The sequence below is a fragment of the Zonotrichia albicollis genome, chromosome 33 (assembly GCF_047830755.1).
Source record: "Zonotrichia albicollis isolate bZonAlb1 chromosome 33, bZonAlb1.hap1, whole genome shotgun sequence".
Classification (NCBI taxonomy): domain Eukaryota; kingdom Metazoa; phylum Chordata; class Aves; order Passeriformes; family Passerellidae; genus Zonotrichia; species Zonotrichia albicollis.
This window is the reverse complement of record NC_133851.1, coordinates 376,221-387,215: the sequence shown is the minus strand read 5'-3', so window position 1 is coordinate 387,215 and position 10,995 is coordinate 376,221. Positions and strand designations below refer to the sequence as shown.

Genomic DNA, 10,995 nt, shown 5'->3' with positions numbered 1-10,995 from the left:
TTTTGGCTATTCTCGCTGCCCCATAGTCCGATGATAATTACTGAATTTTCCTCCCATTTTTTGGCGATTCTGGCCACCCCAAAGTCCGGCGGGCACGATGATAAATATTGAATTTTCCACCCATTGAAAATCAATTTTTTTTTTCCATATTCTGGCGATTCCATCCGCACCAAAGTCCAGTGGGCAAGATGATAAATATCGAATTTTCCACCTAATTTTTTTCCATATTTTGGCTATTCTCGCCGCCCCATAGTCCAAGGATAAATATTGAATTTTTAACCCTTTGTTTTCCATATTTTGGCTATTTTCGCCGCCCCAAAGTCCAGCGGGCACGATGATAAACATTGAATTTTCCACCCCATTTTTTTCCATATTCCGGCGATCCTCGCCGCCCCAGAGTCCGACGCCCACCGCTGACGTTCGCCCCCGTTTCCCGCCGGTTTCCCCCCGTTTCTCAGGTGTCGCGCGGGTGCGCGGGCCGGGCCTTGCCCTGCACCTTCTTCTCCTTGACGCGGCGGTTCTGGAACCAGATGGTGACCTGGCGCTCGCTCAGGCTGGTGGCGCCCGCGATGCGGCGCCGCTTCTCCTTGGTGATGAAGCGGCTGGCGGCGAACTCGCGCTCCAGCTCCTTCAGCTGCGGCTTCGTGTAGGGCACGCGCTTCTTGCGGCCGCGCCGGAACGGGCTGGGCTCCGGCTGCAGGGGAACGACATCTAAAATGGGGGAAAATCGGGGAAAAATGGTAAAAATGGGAGAAAAATGGTAAAAATGGGGTTAGAATGGGAGTTATGGGGTTAATAAAGGGGTTAAAGGGGTCACTGTGGGGCACGCGCTTCTTGCGGCCGCGCCGGAACGGGCTGGGCTCGGGCTGCAGGGGGACCACGTCTAGAATGGGGGAAAAATGGGTAAAATTGGTAAAAACTGCGTTAGAATGGCATTAGAATGGGAGTTATGGGGTTAGAATGGGAGTTATGGGGTTAATAAAGGGGTTAAAGGGGTCACTGTAGGGCACGCGCTTCTTGCGGCCGAGCCAGAACGGGCTGGGCTCGGGCTGGAGAGGGACCACGTCTGGGATGGGGGAAAATCAGGGGAAAATGGTAAAAACTGCGTTAGAATGGCAGTTATGGGGTTAGAATGGGAGTTATGGGGTCTGGGATAGGGCACGCGCTTCTTGCGGCCGCGCCGGAACGGGCTGGGCTCGGGCTGGAGAGGGACCACGTCTGGGATGGGGAGAAATCAGGGGAAAATGGTAAAAACTGCATTAGAATGGCATTAGAATGGGAGTTATGGGGCTAGAATGGGAGTTATGGGGGGAAAATGGGAGTTATGGGGTCTGGGATAGGGCACGCGCTTCTTGCGGCCGCGCCGGAACGGGCTGGGCTCGGGCTGCAGGGGGACCACGTCTGGGGAGTGAGGAAATGGGGTTAGAAATGGGGAAATTGGGAAAAAACGGGAGTTATGGGGGCAAAATGGGGTAAAAATGGCAGTTATGGGGTTAATAAAGGGGATAAAGGGGTCACTGTGGGGCACGCGCTTCTTGCGGCCGCGCCGGAACGGGCTGGGCTCCGGCTGCAGGGGGACGACATCTAGAATGGGAGAAAATCGGGGAAAAATGGTAAAAATGGGAGAAAAATGGGTAAAAATGGGGTTAGAATGGGAGTTATGGGGTTAATAAAGGGGTCCCTGTGGGGCACGCGCTTCTTGCGGGCTGGGCTCCGGCTGGAGGGGGACGACATCTAGGGAGGGGGGAAATTGGGAAAAAATGGGTAAAATTGGTAAAAAAAAAGGGAGTTATGGGAATCCAAGGGTTAATAAAAGGTTATTTTAGGGTTAATAACGGGGACAAAGGGGTTAAAGGGGTTTGGGGCGCTGAACGCTTCTTGCAACCCCGGCAGAACAGCCTGGACTCGGCCTGCAGAGAGACCACGCCTGGGATGGGGAAAATGGGGTTAGAAACGGGGAAATCGGGAAAAAACGGGGTAAAAATGGGGTTAGAACGGGGGAAATTGGGTAAGAAATGGCGATAAAGGGGTTAAAGATTTTTGGGGTACGGAACGCGCTTCTTGCAACCCCATTGGAACGGGGCTGGGTCTGCAAAGGGAGCAGGTCTGGGATGGGGAAAATGGGGTTAGAAACGGGGAAATTGGGAAAAAATGGGGGAATTGTGTAAAAGTGGGGTTGGGATGCGGGAAAGGGGTGAAAATTGGGTAAAACCGGGGAGAAATGGGTAAAAATGGCGATAAAGGGGTTAAAGGCGGGGTGAAGTGGAAACGGGTTAAAAATGGGGTTAGAATGGGGGAAATGGGTAAAAATGGAGTTAGAACGGGGAGAAATTGGTAAAAGAGAGAATAAAGGGGATAAAGGGGTTAAAACCAAAGGTGAAATGGAAATGGGTAAAAAAACGGGAATAATGTGAATAAATTTGGTTTGGAGAGAAGCGGGGTGAATGGAAATGGGTAAAAAATGGGAATTTTGGGAAATGAAATGAGGGGGAAAAAGGGGAATTGAGGCCTGTGGGGTTGGGGGAGGATTTTGGGGAGGGAGAGGGAAAATTGGGGTAAAATGGGGGTGGGAAAGGGGGAAAAAGGGGAAAAACCGATGGATAATGAGGGGGAAAGAGGGGAAGGAAAATGGGGGAAAAACGGGGGGAAAAGGGATAAAAAGGGGGCGAAAAGGGAAAAAAAAGGGGGGAAAGGTGGGAAAAGGGGAGAAGAGGAAAAAAAGGGGGAAAAGGGGAAAAAAGGTGGGAAAAAGCAGGAAAAGGGCGGCGGAGGAGGCGCCAATGGCTGACGGTGTTGTGGGTAATGGGAATGCAAACACAGCGGGGATAATTCCTGTTTTAATTCCTGTTTCAATTAATTCCTTTTTAAATTCCCTTTTTAAATTCCCTTTTTTAATTCCTGTTTTCCTTCCCTGTTTGCCTTGGCCGCCGATGAAGGAGCAGCGCCCGCCCTCGGGCGCCTCAAATCCCACAAATTTGGGCAATATTCGGAATTTTCCCCTTTTCCCTCCTTTCCTTTTTCTCCTCCCACCCCTTTTTCCTTTTCCCGCAGAGGAAAAATCCGCCCCGAGCAGCCCCGAAACCCCAAAATCCCCTCGGAATGGGCAAAATAATCCAAATTTTCCCATTTCCAGCGGATTTTGGGGGCGCTGGAGAGGAGGGAACGGGGGGCAAAATCCCCAAAAAACGGAATTTTGGGGTTTGGGGGGAGCTGAACCCCAAATCCGCCGCCCCAAAAGCATCAGGAAAATGAGGACGAGCGCTAATTAATGCCTGGGTGTTAATTGGGGAGGTTTGGGGGGCAGCGGATCCGTTTTGGGGTCACAAAGAGGGGAGGGGTCCCCCAAAAAATAAAAATCCTCAAAAAATAAAAATCCCCAAAAGATAAAAATAAAAAGCAGCCGGATCCGCGTGGCCGAATTGCCAATCCTGGGTCCCCAAAATTCCCCGAAAAACCGAATTTGGGGGTTTTGGTGCGGATACAAAGGAAAATAAAGGGGAAAGGCGATTTTGGGGGTTTTGTGCGGAAAAGGGGAAATAAAGGGGAAAGGGAAAAACAGATTTGGGGGTTTTGGCGCTGATAAAAGGAAAATAAAGGGAAAAGGGAAAACTCAAATTTGGGGGTTTTGTATCCATAAAAGGAAAATAAAGAGGAAAGAGAAAGGCGAATTTGGGGGCTTTGGTGCTAAAAAAAGGGAAATAAAGGGTGAAAGGAAAAGCCGAATTTGGGGTTTTTGGTGCCGATAAAAAGGAAATAAAGGGGAAAGGGAAAAGCCGATTTTGGGGCCGATAAAAGGGAATTAAAGGGTAAAGCCAATTTGGGGGTTTTATGCCAATAAAAGGGGAAATAAAGAATGAAGGGAAAAGCCGAATTTGGGTTTTTTTGCGCCGATAAAAGGGGAAAAAACCTCCTTTCCCCGAACAGCTCCGGCTGCCACTTGACACCTCTGGCGTTAATTGCGTTAATTGGGAGCTGATTGAGCGCCCGGCCCCTGTCGGCCCCCCGAGCCGCTCCGGGATTCGCTTCCAGCGCGATTTTCATTTTTTTATTAATTTTTTTTCATTTTTCCCTTTTTTTTTGGAGCTTTCCGCCCGCGGGGGAGCGGCGGGAGGGGAGGGAGCAGGAAAGGCGGAATTCGGGAATTTTGGGGAATTTTGGGGTTGGATTGGGGCGGGATTGACTCGGGGAAAAAAGGCGGAATTCGGGAATTATTGGGGAATTTTGGGGGGTTGGATTGGGCCGGGATCGACTCGGGAAAAAGGGCAGAATTCGGGAATTTTGGGGGTTGGATTGGGCCGGGATTGGCTCGGGAAAAAGGGCAGAATTCGGGAATTTTGGGGGTTGGATTGGGCCGGGATTGGCTCGGGAGAAAGGGCAGAATTCGGGAATTTTGGGCGTTGGACTGGGCCGGGATCGACTCGGATAAAAGGGCAGAATTCGGGAATTTCGGGGGTTGGATTGGGGCGAGATTGGAGCTGGAGAAAGGGCAAAATTCGGGAATTTTGGGGTTGGATTGGGCCGGGATTGGCGCTGGAGAAAGGGCAGAATTCGGGAATTTTGGGGGTTGGACTGGGCCGGGATTGACTCGGGAAAAAGGGCAGAATTCGGGAATTTTGGGGTTGGATTGGGCCGGGATTGGCTCCGAAGGGAGGGCAGGTTTAGGGAATTTCCGCGGAATTTTGGGGCCGGGATTGCTGCAGGAAAAATGGCAGAAATCGGGAATTTCCGCGGTCTTTTGGAGATTGGATACTGCAGGAAAAATAGCAGAATTCAGGAATTAATTCCGGGTTTTGGGGCCGGGTTTTGGATCGGGAGACAGGACAGAATTATGGAATTAACTCCGGGTTTTGGATCAGGAGAAAGGGCAGAATTATGGAATTAACTCCGAGTTTTGGGGCCGGGATTGAGTCAGCAGAAAGGACAGAATTCAGGAATTAACTCCGGGTTTTGGGGCCGGGATTGGATCAGGAAAAAGGGCAGAATTATGGAATTAACTCCGGGTTTTGGGGCCGGGTTTTGGACCGGGAGAAAGGGCAGAATTATGGAATTAACTCCGGGTTTTGGATCGGGAGAAAAGGCAGAATTATGGAATTAACTCAGAGTTTTGGGGCCGGGATTGGGTGAGGAGAAAGGGCAGAATTATGGAATTAACTCCGGGTTTTGGGGCCGGGTTCGGTTCCCGAGAAAGGGCAGAATTATGGAATTAACTCCGGGTTTTGGATCGGGAGAAAGGGCAGAATTATGGAATTAACTCAGAGTTTTGGGGCCGGTATTGGATCAGGAGCAAGGGCAGAATTACGGAATTAACTGCGGGTTTTGGGGCCGGGTTCGGCTGCCGAGGAAGGGCAGAATTATGGAATTAAGTCGGGTTTGGGGCCGCGCTGGCCGCGCCCCGCCGAGCGTGCCCGTGCACATTGCCCGCTCCGCTCCGAGCATTCCTGAGCCGCTTCCCTCTAATTAAGCCGGGCCGCGCTCCGCGGGCGCACGGAATACACGGAGCGGGCGGAATTGGTGGGAAACGCGGAACACACCCGGATATACGGAATAAACGCGGCCGGATATGGGGGGGGAATGCGCCCTGGTACACGGAATAAATGCACCCTGATATAGGGGATATAGGGAGTTAATATACCCGGATATAGGGAATTAATATGCCCGGAGAAATTGAATAAATGTACCTGGATATAGGGAATATAGGGAATTAATATACCCGGAGAAATGGAATAAATACATCCTGATATAGGGAATATAGGGAATTAATATACCCGGAGAAATGGAATAAATATACCTGGATATAGGGAATATAGGGAATTAATATACCCGGAGAAATGGAATAAATACATCCTGATATAAGGAATATAGGGAATTAATATACCCTGATATAGGGAATTAATATGCCCGGAGAAATGGAATAAATGTACCCGGATATAGGGAATATAGGGAATTAATATACCCGGAGAAATGGAATAAATACATCCTGATATAGGGAATATAGGGAATTAATATACCCTGATATAGGGAATTAATATACCTGGAGAAATGGAATAAATGTACACGGATATAGGGAATATAGGGAATTAATATACCCGGAGAAATGGAATAAATACATCCTGATATAGGGAATATAGGAAATTAATATACCCGGATATAGGGAATTAATATACCCGGAGAAATGGAATAAATGTACCCGGAGAAATGGAATAAACGTACCAGGATATAGGGAATATAGGGAATTAATATACCCTGATATAGGGAATTAATATACCCGGAGAAACTGAATAAATACACCCTGATATAGGGAATATAGGGAATTAATATACTCTGATATAGGGAATTAATATGCCCGGAGAAATGGAATAAATGTACCCGGATATTGGGAATATATGGAATAAATATATCCGGATATAGGGAATTAATATACCCGGAGAAATGGAATTAATATACCCAGATATATGGAATATATAGAATAAATATACCCGGATAAATGATAAATGGAATATATAGAATAAATATACCAGGATAAATGGGATATATGGAATAAATGTACCCGGATATATGGAATTAATATACCCGGATACATGGAATAAATATACCCTGATATATGGGATATATGGAATTAATATATTGGGATATATGGAATATATGGAATAAATGTACCTGGATATATGGAATAAATATACACGGATATATGGGATAAATATACCAGGATATATGGAATTAATATACCGGGATATATGGAATTAATAATTAATAAATCCGGATATATGGAAGAGATGGAATCATATATGGAATATATCTGGATATATGGAATAAATACACCCGGATATATGGGATAAATATATCGGGATATATGGAATTAATGTGCCCGGCTCTGTGGAATGGATGGGATAGATGGGATAAATGGGATAAATTGAATATATGGGATATATCCGGATATCGGGAGTGTGTGGGATAAATACATGTGGGTATTTGGAATGTATGGGAAAGAATGGAATAAATAGATGGATGGGATTTATGGAATATAGGGAATAAATCCGGATATAGGGGATAGGTGGAATATACAGAATATAGGGGATAGATGGGATACACGGGAATATATGGGATAAATGGGGTAGATGAAATATATGGGATATATGGGATATATGGAATATACGGGATACACGCAAAATATGGGGATAGATGGGATAAATGTATTGGGATATATGGAATATATGGATAGGTGGGATAAATACATCGGGATATATGGAATAAATCCGGATATATGGGACAGATAGAACAGGTAGGATACACTGAATAGATGGGATAAATCCGGATTTCTGGAATAGGTGGGATACACGGGATATATGGGATTTCTGGGATACACGGATATATGGGATAGAGAGGATAAATATATCGGGATATATAGAATATATGGGTAGATAGGATAAATATATCGTGATATATGGGGTAAATCCGGATTTTTGGGATAGAAGGAATACATGGAATAGACGGAATACATGGGATAGAGGGATAGATGTAATACACGGAATATATGGGACAGATGGAACAAATATATCGGGATATATGGAGAGATGGGATAGATATATCGGGATATATGGGATAAATCCGGCTAGATGGGGTAGATGGAATATATGGGATAGGTGAGGTACACGGAATAAATGGGATTTCTGGGATAGATGGGATACACGGGATATATGGAATAAATACATGGGGATAAATTGGATTAATCCGGCTAGATGGAATAGATGGGATAGGCGGGAGACACGGAATAGATGGGATTTCTGGGATAGATGGGATAAATATATCGGGATAGATGGAATATAGGGATAGATGGGATAGATGGGATAAATCGGGATATATGGGATAGACGGAATACACGGAATAGATGGGATTTCTGGGATAGATGGAATAAATATATTGGGATAGATGGAATATACGGATAGATGGGATAGATAGATCGGGATATATGGGATAAATCGGGATATATGGGATAGACGGAATACACGGAATAGATGGGATTTCTGGGATAGATGGAATAAATATATCGGGATAGATGGAATATATGGATAGATGGGATAGATAGATCGGGATAAATCGGGATATATGGGATAGACGGAATACACGGAATAGATGGGATTTCTGGGATAGATGGGATCCATGGAATATATGGGATAGATGGAATAAACATATAGGGATATATGGAATATAGGGATAGATGGGATAGATAGATCGGGATATATGGGATAAATCGGGATATATGGGATAGACGGAATACACGGGATCGATAGGACGGACGGGACAGATGGGAAATACGGGACACGGGATTTCTGGGCTGCCCTGAGGAGCCGCTGCCGCTGCCGGTGCCGGTGCCGGTGCCTACCTGGGAACGGCGCCTTCCAGAGGTGCGCGGGCTGCGGCTGCTCCTTGGAGCAGTAAACCTGCCCGTCCCAGCCGGCGTTGGCCAGCGCCCAGCCCTGGTAGCCTTCCATGGGAAGCAAAGCCTCGTGCCGCGGCTCGGCCAGCGCCGGCACCACCGACACGTCCAAGTAGCCCGGCACGGCCTGGTACGAGCCGGGGAAGCCGGGGTAGAACGGGAACTCCTTGGCCCGCGCCGGCGGCAGCTCCTCGGCGCCCAGCGCGCCGCCGGCCTCGCCGAACTTCTCGGGCGGGTGGTACCCGCACGGCTTCTGCGGCAGGTTCAGGCGGCAGCCGTAGTAGCCCGGCGCGAACGGGTAGGCGCCGTAGCCCAGCGAGCCCGACGGGCACTGCCGCGCCGGCTCCGCGCCCGCCAGCTCCGCGAACGCCGCTCCGCCGTCCGCGCCCGCTCCGCCGCCGCCGCCGCCGCCCGGCGCGCCCAGGGGCAGCATCTCCCGGCAGTGCCCCAGCCCGTCCCGGCAGTGCCCCAGCCCGTCCCGGCACTGCCCCAGGCTCTCCATGCGCGGCTTCTCCCGCGGCGCGTCCTCGCAGCGGCAGCCGAGCGCGTCGGGCCAGCGCGGGGGGAGCCCGAGCGGCGCCGTCATGTCATGCCGCGCTGCCGCCGCCGCCGCCGCCTCCCGCCGCCCGTGCTCTGCCGCCGCCTCCTCCTCTCGGAGCTGCTGCTGCTGCTGCTGTCGGTGCCGGTGCCGCCGCCGGTGCCGCCGCTCCGCCCGCTCCGCCCGCTCCGGTGCTGGCGGCGGGGGCAGCTCCGCGCCGCGCCCCGGGACCCCCCCGCCATCGCCGCGCCGAGCGCGCATGCGCCGCCAGCCCGCCGCCGCCGCTCCATTAAGAAATCCGCGCGGGCCACGCCCCTTTTACCGCGCCCGGGGACACGCCCCCCGCGGGACGCCGCGCGCTGATTGGTTCAGCCCCAACAGCGAGGACACGCCCACTCACCCCCCCACCCCACAGCGGGCCCCCCCCTTGGTGTCCCCCCCCCCTCCCATGTCCCCCTCCCCAATTCCCGATTTTCCGCCGGATTCCAATGGGATAAACCGCCCCCTCCTTAATTCATAATTATTTACAATAATCCTAAATTATTCTTAATGCTGCCAAATTTTTTTTTTGTAATTTTTCCTGATTTTTTTGGACCGTCGAGGGATTTTTTGTGTTTTTTTTCCCCCTTTTTCAAGCGCTCTCCCCTTCCCGAAAATCCATTAAAAATAAGGAAAATTTCATCCCGTCTGTTCCCCACCTGCGTCTTCTTACCGGATTCCCGAGGAATTGGGTTTTCCCCAAAAAATCTGGGGTTTTCCCCCCAAAAAATCGGATTTTCTCCCATTCCGCCCCAAAATTTCGGGGGTTTCAGCTGCAGGGGTTAAGCGAGAGCAAGGGGGAAAAATGGGGAAAATCTGATTTTTTAGGATTTTTGTCCTCAGCGCGTCCCTATTTCAGACCCTCCCCACGGTTTGTGTGTCACTAAAAACCCAAAAATTCCCCAAATTTCCCCAAAATTGCGCAAAATTCCCCCGATCCCGCTGGTTTGGGGTCGCCCCCTTGTTCTGCTCCCACCTCCAGATCATTCCAAAGGGAAAAAAGCTGGAAAAGGAAAAAAAAACCCTAAAACAAACAAATTCCGGGAATGCCAAGTTCAAGGGGAAAGGGAAAATTCCCGGGTTTGGGAAAAAAGGGGGCGGGAATCGGGAAAACGAGGGGAAAAAGGGCAAAACCGGGCAAAAAATAGAATAAAACGAGAAAATAATGGAATTAAATAGGGAAAAGTGGCGATGGATGGGATTAAATATGGAAAAATGGAATTAAATGGGGGGAAAAAGGGAATAAAACGGGGAGAAAAAATTGAATTAAATCAGGAAAAACAGGCTTGGAATGGAAGGCAGTGGAATAAAATAAATGGATGAACAAGATGAAAACCGGCGGGGAATAAAACCCGTCAAAAATGAAATAAACCTAAAATAATTTTGGTTATATACATATATAAATAAAACCAGAAATAATTTTTAAAAACCCAGGAAAATTGGGGAATTCTGCTCCTTTGTGCCCGCGAGAATTCCCGGACAAAATTCCCAAATTAAACCCAACCGCGGCCTCGCTCCCGGTTTGGATTTGGATTTTTTTTTTGTTCGCTTTTAATTTTTATGAAGTGCTGAACACGGGGCAGCACGTCCGGAACGGCCCCTAAATCCCGAGATTTATGGGGAAAAGCTGCGGCCGGGCGGGCGCGGCGGGAAGGGCCCGGCGCCGCCGAAAATGCCCCCAAAAGGCCCCAAAATTCCAATTAAAACCGCGAATTTGTGGTTTGGGGAGCGCGGAATTCGCGGGAATTTCATGGGAAAATTTGGGGTGGGAATTTAAGGGGTTTGGGGGTCGGGGAAGGGGGAAAAAAGGAAAAAATGAGGGGAAAAAGAGGAAAAATCAGGGGGAAAAAGGGAGAAAATAAAGGGGAAAAAAGGAAAAAAAATAAAGGGAAAAATGGGAGAAATGGGAGAAATCCGAAGGAAAATGGGGAAAGGAGAAGAAAAGAGGAAAAGGAGGGAAAATTCTCGTTTTTCGGAGGTAAAG

General features: G+C 49.0%; 1 protein-coding gene across 1 annotated transcript; it reads right to left on the bottom strand.

Moving 5' to 3' along the window:
• Positions 1-222: 222 nt before the first annotated feature.
• Positions 223-9,351, bottom strand: HOXC13 (homeobox C13). Its single transcript, XM_074530813.1, has 2 exons — positions 8,381-9,351; positions 223-711 (listed from the first exon to the last, which is right to left on the bottom strand). Exons 1-2 carry the CDS (start codon positions 9,231-9,233, stop codon positions 455-457), a joined length of 1,110 nt encoding a protein of 369 aa, XP_074386914.1. The 5' UTR covers positions 9,234-9,351; the 3' UTR covers positions 223-454.
• Positions 9,352-10,995: the final 1,644 nt, after the last annotated feature.